General features: G+C 38.7%; 1 protein-coding gene across 2 annotated transcripts in view; it reads right to left on the reverse strand.

The window, feature by feature from the left end:
• Positions 1–23037: 23037 nt before the first annotated feature.
• LOC115429952 (protein bicaudal D homolog 1-like) overlaps positions 23038–27223 on the reverse strand; it is a 52802-nt gene continuing 48616 nt past the window's right edge. For both annotated transcript variants that reach the window (XM_030149791.1, XM_030149790.1), the window contains exons 10-11: positions 25413–25564; positions 23038–25081 (exon numbers count right to left, since the gene is read on the reverse strand). In XM_030149791.1, the coding sequence (XP_030005651.1) occupies positions 24067–25081; positions 25413–25564 (1167 nt within the window). In that variant the 3' untranslated portion in view covers positions 23038–24066. The remainder of the gene's footprint in view (positions 25082–25412; positions 25565–27223) is intronic.

Raw genomic sequence — 27223 nt, forward strand, 5'->3', positions numbered from 1 at the left:
CAGATCACAGGCACAGACTGAGTCAGAGCCTACTGTCACTACATTCAGAATTGGAAGAATTCCTTTGACAGCGAAATAATTTATTAAAAGACTTAAAAACCTCCATCAGGTCACGGCGATGCATGGAAGAGTTATGGAAAGAACTGGTTTCACAGGTGAAGCTACAATCCAATGGCACTGGATTCTGTTATATGTTCATAATGTGAACGTTTGTGACATAATAGCTCAAAATAGTTTATTGAAGGAAATGTTTAAATGGAAACACATTAATAGAAATGAAATCCTAGAAATTTTGGGGTGTTTGTTGAAGGATTTGAAGGATTGATGGAGACTACTTGATCACTAGGCTCTGGTGGTTTAGTAGTGCTAAGTAAAGGCGGGATCTAGGTTGAACCAGATAAGGGCACTATCGATTTGTTTTATCACACCTTAAGCTACAAAATAGAACAAGAGAAAACAAAATTCTGCCCTTTCAATGTGTGTGACAACCTCCAAGAACTTTCATGTACTACTAACCCTTCAAAACCAAATTCCTGTGTTGAGACAACTAATGCATCAACAGTGTTTTACCAAAGCAACACATATTACTAATATAAATGTGAGTAGATGTACTGAACTGACACAACTGTTCATACTAGAGCGTTGTAGCTGCCTTCAGAGATTCATTGAAACGGTGCATCTGTGGCTAAACTGGCATTTTGACCCAGGATGGTTCAGTTTGGTTATGAGAACCACTGTTATAGCTAAATGCAAATACTGGGACATTCATATCAGGACAAATTAATATTAATATTGTCAACACAAATGACTGCACCAAGTTCATTTACAATCCATTCTCTCCATGTTGAGACCATCCGTAGTCTTGTGTTGGATCTTTTTCTGAGCCTATTTTGTGTTTTAGGAGAAATCACTGCCCATCTTGGATAAAAGAGTAGAGATTAAGGACAGATTTGGTGAAATTTGCCAAGCTAATGCTATCTTCTACTAACAATGACCACAATACTAAGTAATTTCAGCTTTCTGATAAATGCTCACACAAACAGCTGTATCTGCTAATGGTGCTGTCATCTTCTGGTAATGTAGACCATGTATTCCAATGCAAATTCATGCTAATACTGGCTAATGTAGCTAAGTTACAGTAACTAAATTGAGTATTGTAATTAAGGACTGATGACAGAACTCTTTCACAGACATATTTGTGTAACTTCTCAGGTACATGTAGTGCTGTCTGTCAGGGAAATAAATGTTTTATTCCATATGTAGAATCTCCAAATGTCTGATAGTATAGAGGGTATGCACATGACGTCACCGCTAGTGGAAGTCACCGCGGTTACGTCCACTGAGTGGCAGAAAGAGGGAGATGAGTAGCGGCTTTGGCTTGAATACTGCGAAAACTTTAGAACAATTTAAAAAATGGGGAAGAGCTGTTGTGCCATTGATTGCACAAATAGATTTAAAAAGCACTCGGAGCTATCGTTTTAGCGGCGACCTAAAGGCAAAGACAGAAGAAGCAGATGGATCGCTGCAATTCATAGAAATAACTGGAATCCAGGCAACGAAACCTGGATTCGTGTCAGGTAATGTTCATTTATGCTGTATTCTTGTGTAAAATCATACCTTAAATTACATCTTGTTTTGGCTAACGTTACGGCATGGCATGGCTAACGTAAAGCTCTTAATGTTAGCATCTGTCATTTAGTTCTAGATTTCATAACTGAAACGTTTTTGCCTTCAGTTGTGTGATTCTGAACCTTGTGCTCTACATGATTTGTAAACTAGCTTAAACTGAGGCTAACCTAGTTTTCCAAATAAGGGGGTACTCTGCCACAAAGCTGTTGTAGCTGTGTTGTATCAAGTATTTGATGTTAACCCTACTTAAATATCCACAGTACCAGTAGATCATCCACTCACTTGGGTCAATACTAAGGGTTCAACTCCAGTAAATCAGTAGTGAACTGTGAGCACTACTGCTGGGCCTTTACCTTGGAAATCACTGCCAAGAAAATGCGTCTGCACTGACAGAAAACCTCAAAAACAATAGTATGTTGAATTGAAAGCACTCACCAGCTGTAATCCTTTAATTAACGATGACGAGGATGTCAACAACTCTTTGGCTTTTGTATGCTTTCAGCCTTTGCATTGGGGATTTTCCCAGCGTTGAAATCAGGTTCATATAAATGTCAGGATACGTGATTTCTGGACACATATCAATGTTTGTTGACCACTTGTTGTTTGGTAGCTTGTATGGATCCATGTCCAGTCCAACTGTCTTTAATTTCATGTTATATTCCACATTTTTCCCGGTCTCGCTGTAGTTACTGCTATGCTCCGCTGCGTTGAGCCGGTTTGTTTTTGCCACTCAGTCTGACTTGGAGGGGCGTGGCCCAGGGGTGGAAGTGACGTATGTGCCATTCCCTCTATAAACTCAGTCAAACCTCAAAAAGCAGCTTTAAAGTCGCTACATCCATAATAATACATACCTTTAAGTTTGTATAGTTTAAAAGACTGAGTTATATAGAAAATCCTCTCCTGCATAGTTATTATAACCTGTAGAGGCACTGTTTTTGTTCCAAGTTGTTGACATGATGTTGGACATTTTAACAAGGGGTGTTTGAAGGCTGACTTATTATTTGAGCCACAATTGTTTCAAAATGATGTAAGGAACTGTAGTTTTTGTTACTTCTGCTTTGGCCTAGTCTTCCAGCCTTGATGAACGATGACACATTCGTTGAGACATTTTTGTTAAAACTACAATAAGTCCTTTAGGCCTAAATAAAAAACCATCTGGGACATCCTTACAGTTGTTGCTATTCATATATATAATTTCCTTTTCCATTTTATTTCCATTTCCATCACTTTTGGATCTTTTTTTTTTACTGTGCATACATGTATTTTTGTCCAGAAGAAAATGGGTTTGACTTGTCCTCTGTGGACCAGAATATTTACAATAAATTTAATGACAGTAATAGTTTGGTTTTTTTTTTTATCAAAGTTTGGGCTGCTACACTCCACTATCCACAAAATTGGCTTCACCTCTGTGAATATCTGTACAGATCTGTTTTGGGAAATACATTTCATTCATGAATTTACCCATACCTTCATAATTATCCTATTACCAAGGCTTCCCAGTATCAACACACACAAAGCTTTCCTGTAAGATCAAACTGTCCATAGAGTCAAACAGGAAGGAGGATATGACCATGGAAACTACTACTTTTATTACATATCCTATTAATTGGACCTCACATCACACACTGTATGATTCAGCTTTGACTGCATCCAAACACACAGTTATATACCTGCACACAGCCTCACACCTTACAGAGGAATCAATAGTAGAGGTAAACAACATCTGACAAATGGGGTTTTCTCTCCTTTGGCTCCACATGCTGCTGTAGTAATCCCTGATTCGGTCACATCATATTGGATTTAAGTGAATAAAATCCAACCTTAGAGGCTCTTTGTGAGATCTTTAGCAGCATCTTGTGGTGACACTGCAGATTGCAAACACCCTTGCAGAGTAAATCCCTTTACGCAACTACAGTTTTCTTTAATAAACAAGAGCACAGAATGTCCAACTCATTAGCTGAGGTAATGCAGATGTCAATCACAGTGGACACTCCCACTAATGAGGCCTTCTTTTTTCTTCTAGATAATCTAAATAGGTGAATTATAGGCCCTTTTCCACCAAAATACCAGGAACTTTTATTACCAGGAACTTTTTTACCTGGGTAAAAAAGTGAAGCATAACAGCCTCGATAAAGCATTCCTTTGATTTTTAACTGCTTTGCTATAATATGACAAGTTTTATGATGGAGCCGTAAGATGAGCTTCCCCTGTTTTAACACGTAACAAACACCTGAATGCTGCTTTGGACTCATTAATGAAAAAACACCCCCCCAAGTGTATGTATTTAGTTATGCAATGCATCACTGCTACTTACTACCAAACAGATTCCTCAGGATCTGGATTCTCTAACATCCATCCATCCATTTTCTGAACCAGCGTTATCCTCACTAGGGTCACAGGGGTTGCAGGAGCCTATCCCAGCTACTTCTGAGTGAAGGCGGGGTACACCCTGTACGAGCTGCCAGTTCATCACAGGGCTGACATATAGAAACAATCACTCTCACATTCACACCTACAGACCATTTAGATCACAGGTGTCAAACATGCGGCCCGGGGGCCAAAATCGGCCCGCCAAAGTTTTCAATCCGGCCCGCGGGATGAATTGACAAAGTGCAAGTTAGGGCATTGAACTCAAAAATAATATCATAATAACCTATAAATAATGACAACACCAATTTTTTCTCTTTGATTTAGTGCAAAAAATGTGAAATTATGAAAATATTTACATTAAGAAACTATTCCTTTACAATAAAATGTGAATAACCTGAACAAATATAAACAACCTGAAATGACTAAAGAAAATGAAGTGCAATTTTAACAATGTAATGCTTGTCATTAAATGTTTTGTGCCTTCGTAGATCTGATCTGTAATGCACATGTAGCCTATAAATGATAAGTTGAGGCATAATACACTGGTCTACAATTTTTTAGAAATGATTTGCTTCAGAGATTATATGTGCTAAATGTTACGTATTTTAATAAGGTTAACTGGAAAATAAATGACAAAAGTGCCGGTTTGCTGATGTTTTCAAGGTATATGATTCAGTGTTATTACACATATATACTGGCTTATGTACATTTATATAATAGTTTTATAAATCTTCCACTAAATAGAACCTGTAAAGTGAATGTATTCTAATGCGCAGACAGTGTTTTGAAGTAGATCTTGTAGCTCTGAGACAAATATTCCTTTTGAGTCAAACCCATTCTCTCGTTAATTCTTGAATTTCACATTTTGACCGAAGGCTGTATCTTGGAAAGTTTAGCCAACCAGCATTTTTTACTTGATTTTTCTTTATCAGTGACTCTCATGTGGTAAAATGTCATTACTTTTATTCTGGAAGCATTTTCCTTGTAGACCAGTGATATTGATAAAATTGTACTTAGATTGCTTAACAAATTTCTATTTTTTCAGGTTATCCACATCCTTTTTGTTTGGATAGTTTTGTAAATATAAATATTGGCATAATTGAATGTTATTTTTTGCACTAAAACAATTTGGAGATGTCATTATTTATTGGCTCTCATGCTATTATTTTACTGGTCCGGCCCACTTCAGATTAAATTGGGCTGAATGTGGCCCCCGGAAGAAAATGAGTTTGACACCCCTGATTTAGATTAACCAATTAACCTAACAGTGCATGTCTTTGGATGGTGGGAGGAAGCTGGAGTACCCAGAGAGAACCCACGCAGACACAGGGAGAACGTGCAAACTCCACACGGAAAAGTCCGACCCCCATTGACTGATGTTGGAATTGAACCCAGGACCTTCTTGCTGTGAGGCACACGTGTGAGACTGTGAATCCCCTCCTTTGCACAAACCAGCTGTTGTACATTTTACAGGCCAAGATCCAAGCCCCTTTCAATTCATTTTAACAAGTCAGAGTGATGATAGAGCCAATTTATTCAATATTTTCAGTTGCATCAATATTCATTGCGGCATTTCTTCAAACTCTGTTGTTCAAGTGAGACGTAATGTAATAACCCTGCTGCTTGTCTTGCAGAAAAGGCCCTCCAGTGTCAGAGTCCAGGGAGCTTCTGATAAGAGAACAAACAGGGATGGAGAGTCACTCTGCATCACTAATCACTACACACACACACACACACACACACACACACACGCACATACACACACACACACACACACACACACACACACACACACACACACACACACACATACATACACACAGACACATTCCAGCACCGAGTTTATAACGGCCCAAAATGATGAAACAACAATTCAGACATTGAGCTGTAACTGTGCACCAGCTGGATTCCAGCAGTTTGATGTTATTGGTTAGTGACTTCCCACAGGACTCTGAGGAGCTGGTAAAAATGAGCACATACAAAGGAAACAATGGTACTACACGTCATACTGTGCACTTATTATGTTGCTGGGGTGTAAATTGTGTGAAGCCAGCTTGCAGTTAGCATAGTCAGTTACAGAACACAGCTTCATTATGGGGACAAAACCCATGTTCCCCTGATATAAAGCACAGAATTTCAGTGGCAAGAGTTGTGTTATGGCTAGATTCAGTGTATGAATGAGGAGGCCTCTTCCTGCTGCTATGGAAAGCAGAAGCCTAAATAGAGCAGATACAGCAGATCTGTTGATTCTGTGACTCTTGACAGTAAAACAGTAAAAACACAAGGATGTGACGTCCACCAGCGGACCACCTGATCGATCTCCTCCAGTCCTGACGGCAATTATTCACTGGGGAGACATTTGGGTCAGAGCTTATTAAAAGAATTCAAGGTATGACTGTAAGGTTGCAGTTTTTCCCAGTTGCTCACACACTAAAAGTAAAAGCAACAAAGCATGATGTACCCTTGCAGTGTCATTTCCACACAAGCATTTGCACTTGGTTTGCAAATCTGCAATGCACATCCAACTAAACACAACCGGTTCCTTGTGTTAAACGCTGCATTCAAAAGTCAAATCTCTTGCAATAATAACTGGGAAAATGTCTCTATTCAATATACAAAAGATATCCTATCTGAACACCACTCACTGACAATATGTACATGCATGTAATGACAGGGTGTTTTTTGCTCTTATTCTGAAAAAGACAAAATTCCTAATGAGCTGTTGTAATGACTAATGGAGGAAAATATAATACTAATTTAACTTTTAACATACAGCTGTGTATAACTGGACTAAAAATTGTGGTGTGTGTGTGTTTGTTAAAGTCTTCCACAGATTTTGTTAAAGTCTTCCACAGATTTTTCAATGTGTGAACACAAATTATTCAAACAACTTCCTGAAAAATCAGCTTTTTGATATTTGCTGAGATCAAAAAAGTCTTTTTGGAGTTTTCCTTTGGAGCACCATCATCTCTATTGGTAAGTTTCTTTGTTTTTGCCCATGCTGAGCATAAACAGCTGCCATATGTGTCAGCCTGCAGTAAAATGAGCTCATTGGATTTGTTTTCCAAATAACCCAAAAGGAAAATGTATATTGAGAAATTCTGAATGATAATGAAATAGTAGTGTGCATGTGACTCTGATAAGTAGACCCCAAGTAAAATCAACTCCTTTGTGTGAACGCTGCAAAAACAAAGGTGAGACAAAGAGGAAGAGAAGAACAGGGAATGACATGTGAGTTTACAGTAATATAATCATATATTCATTGTATTGATGGCTGTGTATACTTTTCTTCTTAGTCTTCTTCACCAAAATCATCAAATACTCAATTTCTGGTTAAATTTTTTTTGTTTCCTGAAAAATCTTTTTTTTTTTTTTTTTTTTTTTTTTCAGGAGGGTGACAATTTACAAACTGTAAAGCACTAGAAATTGGAAAGATTCTTCCTTTGCGCCCACAGATTTGCTCCTTCATTCTTATACACTGGCACCCTCTAGAGGCCAAACTTTTACTCTTACCTACACCTGAAACCTCATCACTGCTAAAGGACTCCCCTTCACTGACAAAAACCTGGAAAGGCATCACTAACACAACATCCATGTTTTATCTTGTAAAACTGGCAGAAAAACAATGACAAGCATGAGCACAAGTCTTTTATTTTGATTTCAAAGAAGCATTTCAGGGAAAAATGAAGAAAAAAAACATGATATAGCCTCTCAAAGCTGATTCATCTCTTCCTGCCAAAGCCCCTTTGTACTAAATAAATATCAGTACCACCGTCATGATGCAGCGGAATCATTAAATCATAAACATATGCATTCATCCTTTCACTGGGTTGATGCTAGAATGGATGAGTTGTTATTCTGTTTAGATGCTAACGCTAACAGCTGATGGATGATAATAGGGCTCTATGGGTTGACTGCATTGATTAGGGTTTTTTTTGTACCACTTGACTAAACACACAACAAATCAAATGTCAAACATGACACAGTTTGACTACTATATTACAGAGGAAAAATGTGTTATGTGTTGTTAATAAAATTAGTATTTTATGTAAGTATGTAATATTGTTTAGATTAAATTGTACCCATACATACATCTGAAATACCTGGCCCACAGAATGAATCAGAAACCCTTTTGATAAATGTAATTTTTCATGTGAACATGAAAAAAAAGTGCTGCTTTTCCTTTAGTCATTTGGATAATTTAGAGGTTTGGGCTACTGGTGGGACACTTTGAGCTCTGAGAATACATTATTTTCCAAAATAGTACAAACCATTTAATGTGGAGACCTGCTGAACTTTGATGAAGTTAATTTGAAGTTCATGAACAACCAGTATGTTCACATTGTATGGACATAAAACCAGCAATTCTGCACATTAAGGAGTTTCACTGTCAGACGTATTACAACCTATAAATCTACTGCTTCATCAACAGAGTGAGTCAGACTATGATCATGGTATTAGCACATAAGAAACCAGTGACGGTTCCATTCTAGCGTCAACCTCTTCACAGCTTAGTGCCATCAGTCAGAATCAGTTCACAGTTTTCCAGTGAGTTGAAGTCAGAAGTGATGAAGACCCCATGATTATGACTGTTCTGTGCAGGGATCATCCCATCATCAGCTCTATATCAAAGACAGATGGCAGAGTGTAAAAACTCTAACCTGAAAAATACCTGAACTAAGCCTGAGGGGTTGAGTTTTCTCTTAGCCTTCTGTTTTTTCTAGGTTTCAGTGATGCAACTGCTAGAAATCATTTTCATCCCTGTATTTCTGAATAAAGAAAACTCCACCTTTGATGGAATGATAAAGTTCGACTTGAGTGTGAAAGAGCACAGAGCATCTGAGAGGACTGTCTGTTGAAGTTACATCCAAGCACTGTCAACTAAAATAAGAGGACATTTAGAATACTGATGTACTGTTGGTGTTTGGAATGCATTGCTTAACTTTGTGCTTATCAAACGAGGGATAACGTTACTGCATTAAAATTTTTTACATGCAGAAATACAACATGAAAAAGGAAAAACAATGGGAAATGATGTGTATGAAATGATTTTTAAATTTACTGTTATGCTTTTCTACCATCATGAATCTGGTTCCAGTTCTGGTCTGGTTCTACCTGGGATCATTACAGTACAGTGTAGGTCTGTATACATTCAGAGGACAGCCGCTGGTAAAGTTCACTATACAGGGTGTATCAAGAAAACAATGCATTTTGAAAAATTACCCCCAGTTCCGCATTTGATAATTTTTGGAATTTTCTTTTATGGTTGTCGGTAGGTAGGGGATTGGTTAACCCTAGAGGTAACCCTAACCCTAACCCTAACCCTAACCCCAACTTGGCCTGTCCTCAGTGAATTGTTCAGGCCTAAACAAGTTGAACTAGAAGCATTCGGAGAGTGCAGACCTCCGCCAAGGCAGATCAGTGCCCCCCCCCCCAAACATAACAACAACAAAAACATAACCTCCTTGGCGGAGGTAATTAACTTTGAAAGGTAGGAACAGCTGCCATGGGTAAAGAAATTAAATTGACATGATGGCCAAAGTGTTAATGCTGTAACCTGGCAATTTTGTGGAAAACAAGATGGATGCCCATTGTCCCCTCCCATGACCTTTGATTGGATTTAAATCCCACCGTTACTTCGCACAAACCAGTTTTAACTGGGATTGCACAATTTGCCCTTGCTTGCTCATGAATGAAAACCTGGGTCTGTAAATTTAGACAAATATCCATCAATCCCCTACCTACTGACGTCAAATTCGGAACTGGGGGTAATTTTTCAAAATGTACAGGTTTTTTTTTTATACTCCCTGTAGTTACCAGAGCTCTATGTTATGCACTACCAGTCAAAAGTTTGGACTCACCTTCTCATTTAAATGACATGAGATGGACCACAGATGGCCAACCAGTGCTCAGCATCACTGGGAACTCCTTCAAGACTGTTGGAAAACATTTCAGGTGACTACCTCATGAAGCTCATCCAGAGAATGCCAAGAATGTGCAAAAGCAGTAATAAAAGCAAAGGGTGGCTATTTGGAAGAATCTAAAATAGAAAACATGCTTTAAGTTATGTCATACTTTTTTTTTACTACATAATTCCATTTGTGTTCATTCATAGTTTTGATGCCTTCAGTGAGAATCTACAATGTAAATAGTCATGAAAATAAAGAAAAACCAGATAAGTCCAAACTTTTGACTGGTAGTGTATATATATATTTTTTTGTAATACTACTGCGCTTGGATCATTAAATATAATTGTTTAAACTTATTACCTATAGTTGCTTTATCTAATGTGACAATTTGCTGTTAGGTTTCTGGAGCTGTGTTGTTCTTCACAACACTCCCATTTGCATCTTGGTTGCCAACATGCGTTACCAATGATCAACATAATCATACATTCATTGCTCTTTGTACAGCCTTGTCAAGAAATAAAAGCTATTTTTCTTTTTATCTCATCCAACAGTTCAGTGACACAGGTTGTCTTTTCCGTGGACTCCTTCTTTCTCTGCACATCCATGGGGAAGCTCTGATGAAAACTTCTTCTGGTACTAATATTTCTGCTCCAAGCACCTGATGTATGCAGTTCATGGTTCTGGCTATACAAAGTATTGGTGCCACTCTGGAACCAGTTTTCCTGGCCCAGAGCTGGCTCTTTGGCTGCAACACAAAGAACTGGTGTGAGATTAAACACTGGCTCTGAACCGGTCCTGGAACTGCAACGGTGGAAAACTGGGAGCTTCTGTGTGTGTAGAATCTGTTTGTGGGTACAGCATCTATCCAATAATGCAAACTGTGTTCATGTTTGTTATTGAACATATGTTTGCTTTGTTGAACAAATTGGCTATTTACAGTCTGTGATAGTGTCAGCTTTGGTTCTACAGCTGAAGCACAATAAAAGCTGTGTTGAAATTGCAGTGGCATGAATTACATTTAAAAAAAAAACAAAAAACATTTAAACACGCATCAGCTGTGTCCCATGTCAGGTGCAGAGTCAGTCACGAATGCTGACCCATTAAAAAACTTCCAAAGCTGACACAGAGCTTACTCCTTCAATAAGTCTGAACAGAACATAAACCTGTTCAACTCATAATGTATGTGTAGAAGTTCCAAAGATCTAACTTATCCCCAGTGATTTGGTTAAGGTCGCCTTCTCATTGTCAAACTAAGATGTTTCTGTGAACTCTTGGTCCAGGCAAATGCAACTAAACTGTGAATCCAATTACATTTTGTAATAAATGGAAGGCTAATCTGTGCCTTGGTTTGATTGCACAGAAACTTTATTTCTCCCTTAAAGATCTGCAACTATTTCCTCAGGACTTTGGGAGACAAGTTGCGAAATCTGGTCTCTGCTAAAATAGGTGTATAGATATAAGCTTTGGTTAGGGTTAGAACATATTTGAGTTTGGTTAATAAATTCATTGTGAGACATTTTTATATCACATCTTTGCTGATTCTTCTGTACTAAACCATATCCTGGTGTCGAAACTGAACCATAAAAATAATATAACTGTCCAAACACGGAAAAGGAGCTGTCTGGGAAAAATGTACCAAATGTACTTTAACAAATGAGTTGCATGTGAATATAATTTGTGTGAGACAGGGTTGTGGTTGTATCTTGACACAAACAGGATTAAAGGATCCTTCTACTTTTTTTTCTTTAATCTATTACTGCTCGTATTCCCTTTGTTTTGTCCACAATAAAGTCTTACTATGTAGGACACCAGTACACCTCATAGTGCTGCAAATAGAGGAACATGTCACATGAGTCTTAAATTAACTTTATAGTAGTTTTCATACATCTGAGTCTGTGTAAATTAATTTTTGTAAAACTTGTTAACATATATTTCAAAATCTGGAACCCATTAGTTTCTCTCAGCTAAAAATGTACAATATTGCTCTGTAAAGCTATGATTAGAGATGTTTTTGTCAGTGTGCAGGGTTTGCATCCCCTCTCTGATGCATTTGTCATTTAGTAGTAGCCTATGTTATTGCAATTGACCAAAATATGGCAATAAAGGCAAAGTTGTAATAACCAGAATAATCCTTTAGGTAAGTGACTGGAATAATACCAGCACTAACAGCATCCAAGGATAAAACCTTTGCACATGCATGTGATATGTACATAAGGGATGATAAACGTATGATGCATCAGACTGTGATTGTTCAACAAAATGCACACATTTACACACAATAAACACAGGTCAACATGAAAGATTAATCTAGTCATTCACTACAATGATAATGGATGGATGAATACATGGATAAACAGTGATTCAGTCACATTCTGTGGCTCTGCTGGCAGTAGTGTCACAGTCTTACAAAGCAATGTCAGTGTGATCCAGGCACTCCATCTCGAGGCATTGTGGGATGTTTGTGGAGGAGGAGGTCCCTGTGTAAGCCGAAGCATTAAGTCTTGAAAAGTCCCTGCTTAAGGGTCAAAAACAGTTCCAGAGGTGACTGAGGAAGTTAGACAGGAGGCACTCAAGACCGGTGTCTGCTGGAGGATCAGTGATCAGCAAGAGTCTGCACCACTGCACAGAAAAACAGGACAACATGGACCGCTGACGAAAAGACATGGAAAAGTTTGCCAACTTAAACAGACCATAAGACACATACAGCATATTTTCCGAGATGAAAACAGGTTTTGAGGAACTTTACTTCTAATTCCCTCAGAGAACCACCATGTAATCAGATGCATTTGCATTTTTATATCAACAATTGTAGCAGAAATACTGTAACCAGTGGAAAATTATTTTATGCAGACAACACTGTGATCTCCACTGACAGTAAAAGGTTAATAGAAAACTGAGCATGAGTGAAGTAAACCTGAGTTCTGTGTTTTCATATTGGCATCTTAAAATAGTTGGATAACAGATGTATTTTTGCTACTCACACTGTTAACAGTAAATAAATGCAGTTTTCATTACAGTGTGTATGCACACATGAGAATTACTAAAATGCAGAAACCTGATCTGTATAAAACATTTATTCGGAATGTTGTATCTCTAACTTATCAGTGCAATGGACTGTCTAAGCTGAATGGAAAATGCTGAGGAAGATTTAGAAATGAAACACTTTCTTTGTTTCAAATGATGTGACTTAATAACCTTCGTTGCCACGGCCTTTTCTGAAAATGACATCTGCACACAGGAGTTTGTCAAAATTTGTAATATTTCAATTAAATCTACATCAGAAATCAAATAATTATTTAAGGAAGACTGTGATTGATTTCAAAAAGTCAAGCTTGTTTCTAGGTCTCTCCTTTATGTCCATGTTATGGATAAAAACACATGTGCATCTTCTTTTTAGTCACAGTTAATAAGACAAACAAATAGACTGTCTATGATGGTCTTCATTTCAGTTGCCTGTTAATAAATTGGCCGTACATAGATACTGTGTCCTAGAGATGTCGAAGTCTAGTAAAGCAAGCATGTCCACCACTCTATTGTACTTCCTAAATAGAAGGGCATGCATTGTATTTGGGAAGAAAATGCAATATTTCTGTTACCTGTGAGAAAGCTGTGGGAGATTTAAACCCTCAACTCTGAGGAGGGTATGAAGAACGGCACTGTGGCAGAAGGCTACTGACGATCTGAAAGAGACTGACTGTTACAGATGGACACAGACGTACAGGATAAAGGCTCAACGAAAACCATAGAGACTTACCCACACATCAGTAAGGTTAAGGCTGGTCTGGATTTGGTGTTTACACTGTCATCAAGTCTGTTCTTTTTGACAAATGTTTGTGTTGAACGACTCTACATAGTGTTTGAAGTGAGCTTCCAACCACAGTCAAGCCCAGCCGTAACCTGAACCCTGACCCCTACCCTAACCCCCAACGCTAACACCACCCTAACCCTAACTCTAACCCTAACCCTGACCCTAACCCCTAACACAGTGGTTTCCAACCTTTTTTGGCTCATGACCACATTTTAACATCACAAATTTCTGGCGACCCCAGATATTCAAAACTGAGACTTTTTCTTTTTTTTTTTTTTTGCTTAAACTTGTTTTTGATCATGTAATGGTTTGCTATACTATGTTGCAAATAAACGTTAATTTTAGACAACACTTAGGTTAGGTTATATAATATATATTATTCTGGACGGAGGCAGAAAAGCCAGGTGTAGATTACTGCACAAAGTGAGAATTTTATTTTCCTTGGTCAGAATATGTACAGTCAGTCCAGCTTGGATTTACAAGGCTGACAATTAATACTGAACAAACAAGAACTCAAACTATGAATTATGAAAGAGCTGCAGCATCTGAAACTGACCACAATGAACATTTGAAAGATAAACAGTACCACAGTGCTTCAGTTTCAGCTTCACAGTTTGTCATGTCTGTTATGTATTGTGTTTGTCTCTTCGAACTCACCATATATTTTTTATTTGTAAGTTTTTATTTTTATTTTTATCAATTACTAGAAATTTCAGGTGACCCCATTTGAATTCCAGGCAACCCCACGTGGGGTCCCGACCCCAAGGTTGAAAAACACTGCCCTAACACTAACATTACCCTAACCCTATTCTCCCCCCCACATACTCCCCACTTGTGTACCCTCACATTGGCTTCCTATACAGTGCACACTGGCATCTTCTAAAAAAAAACTAATAAAATGTCATTGAACAGCCCACTGACCTGAGTTCTCCTTGTCTGTATACTGTAAACTGACACTTTAAATGCTCCCGCACAGGCCCATCTTGACTTACTTTACACGTATTTAAAGTGTGCTCCTTCTCCTACTTTTAGTGTGATGCAATTTCTTATATTTTTAAATTAGTATTTGTTTGTTTTTTAGCCTACCATGGTCTTCTATAGGAGTTGGGGGTTTAAGGTTTTTAGGTGGAATTATTAGTTTTGACTTTCCATAACCTATGTACTTTACCTATTTTATCCTATATTCTATACATATTAGTTATTCTTTACTTTCTACTTTTTAATTATTTTTAGCCCTATTGGATTTTATGATTAGCTCTTCTGGTTTTGTCTGCAATCTGAACCTCCAGAGGGATACTCCCTAGCTTTTAATCTTACTACATTTTAACCAAAATCTAAATTCCACAGTTTCATAATCCATTTTTAATATTTAATTATTACAAAAATGTCATGGCCTGTGGGCCTGTGCGGTGCAGATGGTGGCCTTTGTCCTCCTGGGGCTAGGGGCTGCTTCAGCCAGGTCTTGATCCCAGGCCCCCTAAGGGAAGGTGACCAGAACTAGACCTTACTATCATACTATCACGACTTCACAAAACCGGCTAAGGTGGACCCAGGTCTGTAACCCCGCACACATAAGGCCCATTTGTGACTCAAAACCCCAACCCTAACACAACTCTACCCTAACGCTAATCCTATGAACACCACCCCTTCACAAAATATGACACAGAAAACCTTATTCGTCGATACAGTTTATATTAATTGAACACTGTACAGTTAAAGCTTTAAAATACTTGGTATGTACACGTGCATATAAAGTGGTCAGAAAGCAAACAGGCATCAGACACATTCAGTGGCATGACATTTAACAGTCTGGATGTTGGAACAGCAGGGCTTTAGCGCAGACGTGCTGCTTATAGAGAGGCCGGGGCAGAGCTGCCAGCATGACCGAGAAAGCTTTACCCAAAATAAAGTAAACCCAGGACTTGAAGGGATGGATGAAACGCTCAGTATTGTCAGGTGATATTGTAACGTGTGTTTGGAGTTTTAGCTATACAGACATTTCTGAGAGGCTGTGCTAATGCAGCGAGTAAAGCTGCAAAGACAGTTTTCTATTTGAAGAAAGATAAGAAGCCCAAAGGATAAAAACTACAGCCTACACAGAGGGAACCCACAAACAGTATCCCACTAATGTCACTGTGGATGGATTTAACAATTCATGAAATCTCAGCGTATTCTAAACACACTGACTGGCAAGGCTTAACATTTAGTTTTCTTCTTTTTGTTCCCATTGTTACCACCATGTGAGGGAATTCTGTTATGTAAATTAACTAGATAATCAAAGTACAATTAAAAAGTACACATCACTATTGTTGAGTCCAATCATTGTAAATATTTGTTAATATTATGCATATTATGAAAATACAGCTGATTGCAATTATGTTTTTTGCCAATTACACAGAACTGTAGATCTGGTTTTTGTTTATGTTTATGCTATTGCAGTCATAAACACAAACTAAAGAGGCAAATGTACCATAATGTTGAAGGTGATATTCAATTTATTCGATCAAAATATGATTTTGCACTGTTTATCCCCAAAATAACATGGATACGTTCATGTGATGCCCTTTGAAAACAACATCAATAATCGTTGTTTTCACTGAATTTTGGATGTTATACTCTATATAATATAGGATTTCTGCATGTGTTACTTGACAAATTTGAGTTTTGTTTTGATGTGTTACAACAAAATTATGTCAAAGAGGCCTATTGATCATGAACACCTAACAGAAGTGTGAATCCCGTGGTAAGGGGTTGGCTGAAAATACTAAACTTCTCAATCAGTGATACCTTCCATGGGCAAAACCTTGGATATGTAAATTGACAAAATGTTCTCAAAATCAGAATTACTCAATGAAAGGTGTGTTGAGGACTTGCTCTGTGAAATGTCTGTATAGTAAAGTAACTTCCTGAACTTCAGTCTAATATTGTCGCTGTCTTCCAGAACTCAGGAACCCGTCATGATTAATCTATTGGCTATAAATGATCTGCGCTACATTTTTGTACCCAGGGATGGCTGCCAAAATCAACAACTGCACCCAGTGATATAAATGTGTCAGTGTCGAAACATCTTCTAGGTAATAATTTGTGAGAAACCCAGGCAGACGAGAAACCTTAAAACAATCAGTAAGCAGAACACAAATAAACTTCCAAGTGAACCATGGGGCAGAAATCAACATTTGACAGACTTTTGGATTCTAAAAAGATGAGCCGAATTTAGCGCAATTGTGCATCATGTTTGTATGTTGCAGAACAGGGTGATGTTTTTGTCGTGTTTGGTGTGTTATAGTTGTGTGTGTTTTTAGGCAGAGCGAGGGGATCACAGAGAGGAGGTCACAATAGTTTCCTTTATCTTTCCTTAGCCGAAGGAAAAGTTTCACCCATTTAAAATACAAATATCTTAGCATTTTCTTAGCTAATGCTTCACACAAAGTCTTTGCTTCAACTATGGAGAAATGAAGACATGCACCAGTAAATTTAGATGTCAAAATGTTAAGACACTGATCCCAACATTGATTCATCATTAAAGTGATGGTGTAGCTAAAGAACTATTTGAGTAATTTAGCCCAATATCTATTGAAATCCTTGATTTTTCCTTGAATCCTTGAATAAATAATCCTTGATCCTTTGATTTTTATATGTTAAGGAGCCATTAGTTGCCAGTTATTTTATTATGTGTGACAGACATAAAGGTGCATTTGCATTTTTGGAATCTCTGTAGTAGTATCTCCAAGATGTCTTGGCCTTACTCAAAACATTTATGCACCACATCATAGCCCTTCATTTCTACCTCTTGCAATATGAGCATTTTTTCAATTTGTAACACACCAACCAAGTACAGTACTATGGACAGGATAGAGATGCACCCACATACATTGGTACTGGGCAGTATTCACATATTTGACTGCCATCAGCTTATCAGCAAAGACGCTGACATTCACCAATGGCAGGGGCACTAATCATACAAACACCCTGTCTGATTACAGCTCAGCCATAACATCTAACTGCATTTAGACTTGGTTATTTTGGCTTTCTATCATCTGGTGTGATTTTATGAGCTGCTTAGTACCTAAAATGTCAAAATTCAAGAAAAGAGAGTTGCAAATCATGATATCTAGTACAATGGTCATGGATCAGTGCTAAAAAGTTTCAAGTCACTGTCATTGAGTCTCGTTGATATTGTGCATATATCGTAAGTCATTTTGGGAGTGAATTGAAATTGACCTACAGTATGTTGTTGCTTAGGCATGATGATGCCTTCGGAGATCACTGATCTAGCAGGAGCATACAAAAAGGAAAGACAGCGCTCCATTACAATAACACTGTCAAAAAGGAGCTCCAGTTTCCACAGTAGAAAAAAAGGCAACAACAACTATCATCGGAGTGGATCATCATCCAGACCAAGACGGTGCCTGTCAAATGAGTTTTTGCCCCATGTTGCATATAAAAACTGTGTCCTGCAGGCAAAAGGTGCAACTGTTTACTGTATTAGACAAGAGTCAATAACCAAAAGAAAATAACAATCGTCTGCATTGGTAATGAAGGAAGGACAGAAGAAGAGTGCGAATTAAAAGCTGAAAAAGGCAAAAATGGAAAGTACATTGCAGAGAAGTTGAAGGGCACAGGGGTCAGTAATGGCCAAGTCTGACAAGAACATCCACTGACAGTTACAAGAGTTATCCGACAATGCTGAGTCATTACAGACACCACCAACTGAAGTCTGATGTGCAGGTATGGAAAAGAAAAGAAAACAAAGCACATTAAAACTGTCAGCCAGAGCAGGTATCTGTTATGAGGCTATACTGTGTACAGTAGATATACAGTAATAGGTGCTGTAAGGCACACACAGACACAGGGAATGCGGTATCATGTGTGCTGAACTGACGTCACATATGAAGTTTGCCAACAGTTAAAAGTGAAATTAGGTTTTGTTTGGCATCTCAGGTCAAATGAGGAACTCCATGTCAGCTGTTAGAGGTGTGGATGTTCTGGCGTCTATTGCCAGGTTCATCAATTTTGATGGAGCCACATTCACATCATATCATCTACACTCTCAGAAATAAGGATTCCCCTCCTTAAGGGCTGAGGTTCTACCCAGAACCATGTGATTCTGAAGAACCCTTTCATGAAAAAAGGTTTCCTCAAGGGTTCTTTCTAAAATTACAGGTTTCATTTAATGCATATAACCTTGTTTTAGAAGAAACAGGGTTGACTGGTGTTACAAGATCCCAACCCTCAAATCTTCACATGTTTACTCCTGATTCAAATGGGCGCTGTGTTTAGTGAGGGAGAAACCGGGTTCTACAAGAGCTCAGTCCATGAATATAAACTAAACTGTTTCACTCATTCTTATGTTTTGCTTTGTTATGCTTCCACTTCTGTTTACATGTTGTGTTTCATTCACTTCAAAGTTAGATTATTGAAAACATAACACCATGAGTGCAGTAAGATCCTATGATGGATGCATATGATCATTAGATGGGGTTCTGGGTAAAACCATTACAGCACAGAGGGTTTCTCTGCAGAAACTGTCCTGTGAGTTCTGAATGGAACCTTCCCCTGATGATTCTAAGTACAATCCTCAATGTTGGGCTCTCTGTGCCCTTTGAAAGGGTTTTGGGTGGAACCTTCATAAAAGGATATCTCCTATGTGGTTCTACTTAGCACCTTATTGTAAGTGTGTAAACCCTAAATAAAATAATCCATGTAGGGAAAACTGTTCATGTCACACATTTGACAGAACAGTTTTAACATACTAGAAAAAACCCACAAAAAAAAGTAAATATAATCTCACCATTACTGACAGTAACATTTAAATGAAATCAAATAATACTGTTTATTCCAGTTTTGGGTTCTTAAAAGGGAGCTGTGCTGTTTGTGTCAATCTGGTGTAACTAACAAATCACAGTTAAACAAGAGCATAGTTAGAATAATGTGTTTCTACAGGGCCTGTATAATCATGGAATAATGCTTGAATGCTCCCAGGCTGGATTTACACTTGGAGCTTTTTTCTCCTTCTGCATTCACTGCATGAATGCAACATAATCCAGTAGTTTCCAGTTTCTGCTTCCAGTCTTTGGGCTGACTATGCTGCACACATCTCAGACCTCCGCCTCTACTGGACACCCAAATCATATCAATCTCTCAAGTGACTCTGGATAATATGAAAAGAATCATATTTCTCAGTACTTAGTACCTACAGTTCTTTACAGTTTCTTTGACTGAACTTCAACCTAAAGGGAAATCCAAAGTTGAAGATTCTCCTCATGTTATTATGGTTGAAGTTATTGTGGTTTGTTGGTGAATGAAGTGTTGCCATGTTCCCTGAGTTTTGGTGCAGTGTCATGAATGAACCTTCACATAATGAATACATTCATTCTGTGTTTCCAGATGAACTGTTGGCCTCACAGATACAACAGTTTGCTACATGTACCAACAAAACTGAGGTCAGTCTTGCCTAGGATTTGCTTCCTCTTTCTGTCACCTAAGTATTTGTACACTATAGGGTACGTGTCTCTAGTCTATATTCAGTGATAATTACAACTAGGACAGTAGAACATATTCACACAGCAGCCATTTTCCTCTGAAAGAAGAATCCCATACTGCTCTATGTCCTATTAATAAATGGAATCTGCGGGATCATTAACAGCAACAAAAGACAATGAATAGAGAAAATCTGGATAGGCATCAGGACAAATTTCAAGATTTCAACAACATATTTAACCCTTTAACTACCACTAGACAACATGTATGTTCACTTCTCTGACACTATTAGATGATTTTATGCTAGATCCTCTTTATCCATTGTCTTTTCAGTTGCTAATCAATTAGTCAGCGGTTATCAATGTGATAATGATTTGTCAGATATTGTGTTTATATGACTTGACCATATCTAATTCTATTCTACTGATAGCATCATTTCCACCAGTGTGACATCAGTGGAAAATATCTGCTGTGTGGATATAATCTACTGTGCAAGGGTCAAAACTTAAGTTGGTGTCAGGCCAAAGAAAGGGACTTGAAATTACTCTACGATTCCAATTTTTCTTGCAAAAAAACTCTTTCATTTGATACTTTTTGTAACTGCAACTACAGCAGTGTAGGTGCATCAGACATCTAGCTGGTATCTGCATCTTGCTCAAAGGCACTTCAGCAGGACGCAGCTGAAAAACAGTTGACTTACTCACTAAGAAACCCTGCTGTGTTTGAAGTAGGTGATACATTACAGAACTTTGGTTGGCTGAATTTGAGCAGTTTTCAATGGTAATAATTTATGTTATAATTTAAATCTAATTAATTTTATGGAGAGAAAGCAACTTCAAATTATTTCACACATGACAGAACTAATGTCGAGTCATATTGCTTAGTTTTTCAATGACTTTACACCATGGCGTTTAGCTGACTCCGTACTGGCCATATGCCATGTTGGAAGGCTCTCTATCCTGCTTTGTCCCAGGTGTAAAGGGTTCTCCACTGTCACAACCGTTGATAACACCCGCCATATGGAAGGATAAAGTTTAAGAGCATCCAAACATGACCGTGCATAGCTGGGTACAAGGTTATAACTGAGGAAACCATCAGATGGTGCTAGAGGTACAGAAGAACTGTAGGGGTCCAACTAATGCCAACCAATAAGAAAAGAAGTGAATTAGCTGTACTGGAGTGCAACAGAAAATGTACAGTGAACCAAAGACAACCTGCACAGAGTGAAATCGAAGCTGAAACATTAGAAGATGTCAGTATGCTTCAAAGTCTGAAACACCTTTCTCCACCACTCTGGAAAAAATGAACGAGGCCTCTCCAAATTTCAAGACTTCCAAACCTCTGGAATGGGATCCAGGGGAAGATGGATGTTTACAAGCCATCAAACACAGAGCTCCATTTCAGCTCCAGCAGTGGCATCAACCTGCCAACAGCAACAGGAAATGCCAAGATGCATTAAAGACATGATTGAAAACCAGAGTCATTCCAGGAGCTATTGATCTGTGAATTCTTCCTAGTATTGTGCCACTTCAGCATGAAAATAAACGTGCTTGTACTATTTGAGGTCTGAAAATTTTGTTCTTTTTTAGTGGTTATCTCTCTTGAAACTGAAAGGGTTATTCATCTTTTCCTAAACAAATCACGTATTTGAGGTGATAAACATAAGTCAGAAAACTTTGCACAAGTGTCAGAGATAGAAAAAATTGTATGTTTTATGGGTCTTAGAAATGATTATGCCAAAATGGCTCCATAGTGTTCCTATGGTAAGTTAGGTTAAGCCCCTGCATTAGAGTGTACCAAAAAAACACACAAAAAAAGCCATTTGGAGCCACACAGTAAGCAAAACAGGAAGTAATTTTTGCCATTTCCTGTTGTATTTTTGACTCAGGTAATATATAACTCCTTTATACAAGATCCAATAGGAGAACAGGCCTGAAAACATCTACACGGCTGTGATGAAACCTCTCGACTGTGTTGCTTCCAATCATCACTGCAGGTTTAGTTTTAGTTGGGAAAATGTAGTTAGTAGTTACAGAGTAAAGCCCTAGTACTTCTTCATTTCTTCCAGAGCTGTATAACTGCTATGAAAATAGGCAGGGGACTGTTTGATCACTTTGTGACCATGTGTTTTTCATCTATTTTCACACAGCTACTTTTGTCACTACTAGTGTGTGACACTTTGTAATGTAACAATTTTTAGACACTGTTTTTTTTTTTTTTTTTATCTTCATTTGTCTCTTTCTGTGACAGTTTGAAGCATACTGAGCACATTCAAATAACTCAATGACACAAAAAGAATGCTTACACTTCCACACTAATAGGTTTTCACTTTAAAACAACATCTCAGAATAAATATCTGTCCAGACGAGTGGTTTAGCACAGTGTCAGTGGTAATCCTCCATTGGTCAGATTCACATGGTGGCCATTTTCCTCTGACATAAGGCTCAGGGTTAAAATGAAGCTAAAATTCATATCCAGTTCATACTACTGTGTTTAGTTCCTATACATCCAGAGAATCTGACACATTTTTTTGACATTTCACTGCGTTCAGTTTGATCAAAAACTGAAAAGACAATCCTTGGGCCACACTTACAATTAGAACACTGCATTTGATAACTATTCAAGTACTGTTACATGATCCCGTAGGTATGTAATTAAGTCTGTAAGGAAAATATACTTAATATAATAAGCCACAATGGAATGATAACTGTCTTGGTGGATGTAAACATCATCATCATAATCATCCTGTTTCAGTTAATAGTAACATATTGTCACATAGCATTACTTAATCAGAGTGTTACTGACCTTGACTGAAATAAAGGCACAGGCTGTTTTCTTTTTTATATTTCAGAATCAATTTATCCCTTTACTGTTATATCATGTAAAAATAATGAAATAGTTATATTAGCTAAAAAGTGGATGGATGCTTATGTAATCTGGTTATCACATACATTGTTTTACCTGTAAATATCGCCCATTTTTCCTCTGGATTTTCAGTACATCTAATGTATTTTCAATTGTAGATCAATCAGGAAGCAGTGAAACTATAATGATTTGAACCTCTGTTTTGTTGCATTATCCTTGAGCCTCACATCCTAAACATGAAGGGTGTAGAAAATGGTCACAGCATGAAAATAACATACCTGCCTTTATATATGTGTAAGTATAAATATAGCAACATGGTAAAATGCTAAATGCAGTAGCAGTAGTAGTAGAGACATAAAGACAAAAATGGCTTTAATAGCTTGTTTTTGGGAAACGGTCCCGTGATATGAGACAGTGACTAATAATAGCCAGTCAAAAGTGTTTTAAAATAAAAATGTATTAGTGTGGACAAAGCTTGAAAGACATTGGGGTTACAGTGTTTGCACATACAGTATATGAGACTGGCTACCATAAAACATAGTGGGTAATACACTGAATACAGAGGATGGTATTTTTACGTGTCATGGCCCTCATCCAAACCTGAAAAGTGCCCCTCAAATGTTCCAGTGAATGTCTGAATGTCTGTGTTCTTAATTTCTTCATGCATTTGTGGTCTCAACCTGAAGAATCTAAATTCTAAAAACTCTCATTAAAAAGTCTATTAGTGTCCTCCTGTGGACCAATCATCAGTCTCAGAATTAAAGGAAGGCGGGGCCGCTTGTGCTCCTTATGTCAAATCCCTGAGCATAGTCGCTGAACATTCAGAACCCATTGGCCAAGGCTTAGGCACAGGAAAATAGGAAATGGGAAACAGGAAACCACTTTGTCCTCATCTCTGTGAGCCCCCACTCTCTACGGTAGCAGAAAGAGAGGGATGATGGGAGTTGCAGTTTTAGTGTCAATAAGGAGCCTGGCGGAAAGGCGTATGGTGAAGGTTTTAGAGTGTCAGTGCCGGGGGCGGTAAGAACTGTAGGATCTGGGGTAGAGGGGAGTATAGTGAGAGGCGTGGCTGTGGGAGGTGGAGGTGTTGGAGTTGGTGAGGTAGGAGCTGGAGGGGGTGAAAGCAGAAGTGTTGTGGTAGGAAGGTGAATAGCTATAAGAGGATGAGGGGGAATGGGTAGATGAGTAAGCAGAAGATGAAGAAGGTGTGTAAAGGACAGAAGAGCGTGTGAAGCTAGAAAACGGACGAGTTCGTGGTGACGGGCTCCAGGTGGAGCGTCTGAGCCCTAAAATGGGGGATCGGTATGGAGATGAGGGGGCAGATCCAGGCTGGGTGGGCCTGGTGGATGAGGAAGAGGAAAGCGAGTCTGGGGTATAGTGCCTTGAGAGGCCTGAGCTACGGGGCGCGATGTTGACACTGAAACTGTGAGAGTCAACCACAACCGTCCGCACCCCCAGAGTCCACTGGGAATGAGCCAGCCTCAAAGGGGTTGAGGGCGGGGTTCGGGCTGACGGAGACGAGGGGGCCTCCAGAGATGGGGGGCTCTCTGGGGCTGCAGGCAGAGCTGCTGATGCGACAGCTTGCAATGACGGACTGCGAGGGGGCATGTGTGACATTGGGGAGGTGAGGACTGAGGCCAGAGCTGCAGCAGCTGCACTGACCACAGATGGGCTGAGGGGCACAGAGGGGCTGTCGGGGAGCAACGACGTAGGACTAAAGAGGCTTGTAGGGGGGAGGGGACTAGGGGGCAAAGCTGAAGAACTGCCCAGGGGTGAGTCGGAGGCTGAAGTCGAGGCTGGGGGACTTACTTTAGGGGTGCTGGTCTTCCCGCGGGTCAGTCTGCTCCCGCGGGTGCGGTGGGTCTGCTCCTGATCGAAGGCCAGGTCCTCTAGGCGCTGGGTGAGGGCCAGTTTCTGCTGGATGGCCATCCTCAACAGGGAGTTGAGCGTCTTCTTCTCGTCCTCTGCTGCAGCCAGCTGCCTCTGCATCTCATCCAGCTGAGTCACATACTCATCACACCTGAGGACAGTGGATTAGGAGAACTCAGAGCCTACGCTCAGACTGCAGCCAAGTCAGAGCACAGGTGGAAAAAATACAAACTACTTCACTCCAGTAAAAGTACAGACATTTGAGTATGAGAAACACCTTCTACATCTATAGTCTTTTTTAAAATCTGTACTTCTTTATGAGAAAACTGTGTCTTTTTCCACCTCTGCCATTAAGAAATCCCCTCCAAATGTGTCTCCACTAGTGAAGACACCAACATCAATTTATTGCTAGTTTTGATGACAGCAGAGCAGAGTACTGAGGCTAAGAAGTCCCATGTGTCAGTTATTGTGCTGTCTCTTACCTGGTGGCGAACATGGCTCTCAGGGAGGAGAAAGTGGCGGCGTCCTCCTTCAGGGCTTTCAGCTCATTCCTCAGCTTCATCATGGTGTCAGTCACCATGGACTTCTCTGCCTCATACTTACTCTTAAGGTTAGCTAGAGCGACCTCTGCTGTCTGTTTTAACACACAAACACAAATACAAGTCACACATTTTAATCACAGGTGAGGACTGATAAAACCTGTCCGATCTAAATGGTATTGGGTATGCTATCTTCTAGTGCAGTGTTTTTCAACCTTGGGGTCGGGACCTCATGTGGGGTTGCCTGGAATTCAAATGGGGTGGCCTGAAATTTCTAGAAATTGATAAAACTCAAAATAAAAACGTACTATTAAAAAATGTATGTTGATTTGACAGAGACAATCACAATCCATAAAAGACATGACAAACTGTGAAGCTGAAACTGAAGCACTGTGGTACTGTTTATCTTTCAAATGTTCATTGTGGTTGGTTTCAGATGCTGCAGCTCTTTCATAATTCATAGTTTGAGTTCTTGTTTGTTCAGTATTAATTGTCAGCCCTTGTAAATCCAAGCTGGACTGACTGTACATATCCTGACCAAGGAAAATAAAATTCTCCCTTTGTGCAGTAATCTACACCTGGCTTTACTGCCTCCGTCCATAATAATATACATTATATAGACTAAATGTCATCTAAAATTAACGTTTATTTGCAACATAGTATAGCAAACTATTACATGATCAAAAACAAATTAATTTTAGAAAAAAAAATGTCTTGGTTTTGAATGTCTGGGGTCACCAGAAATTTGTGATGTTAAAATGGGGTCACGAGCCAAAAAAGGTTGGAAACCACTGTTCTAGTGTGTAAAACCATAGTAGAACAGTTGACAGTTATGTTCAGACATTTTGTTGATGGATGGTGTTAGCTCTAGCCTTCTAAGCAGAATGGTATGTAAAACAGGCAAAAAAAACCAAAACAAAACAAGAAAACAATAGTGATTGAAAAAGATGTGTCCCTAAATCAACCTGTATCTTGTGACAACAGTTGGACAATAAATAGTTCAGTTCATTCCCAGAGGCTACTGTTAAAAATCACCCTTCTGGATCTCTGCTGGTTTTGACCATTTTGTATATTTGTTGGTGAAATATAATACAGAAGAGGCTATTTGAGCCATTATGATATCCCACAATTAATGCACAAAACAGATATTTGACAGCAGTACAAAACAAAGTCAACAGGATATGTACTGAATGATATTTCTTTGGAAATCTGGCTTTATGTGAGTACCCACTCAGGTTTTAACTTTCTTCTGTCATACATCTTGATAAGGAAGAGTGTAATTAGATAGGAGCTTTCTTGAGTTAGGGGTTCATTATTTAACATCTGCTGTGTGTGTATCTCTGTTTCCCTGAAGCTGGAATAATACATTTCTTCATCATGTATAAACATAACTGTCCATCCTAAACATTAACTACTGTCCTAGTCTGTTTCCTGATTTGGATCTGTATAAATTATATACAGTTGTGGTCGAAAGCTGACTTAAATGCAAGTCAATAATTTTACTCCAGGAATTATTACAGTCTGATTAACCTTATTTGGTACCAACTGGTACCTACACACCCTGAATGCGCACATTACTACAGCAAAGGGACAATTTAAAACATGGATATTTGACAAAACAATACCTTAATTTATCTTTAATTCATCTTTTATGTGTGAATACTTTAGAGCACTATTTACTAATCAATTATCTTCTTTGCAGCCTTCTGATCATCTGACCATTTGTATTTTTGGCCTACGACACAGTACTATGT

This window comes from Sphaeramia orbicularis, chromosome 12, assembly GCF_902148855.1.
Source record: "Sphaeramia orbicularis chromosome 12, fSphaOr1.1, whole genome shotgun sequence".
In the NCBI taxonomy this organism is placed as follows: domain Eukaryota; kingdom Metazoa; phylum Chordata; class Actinopteri; order Kurtiformes; family Apogonidae; genus Sphaeramia; species Sphaeramia orbicularis.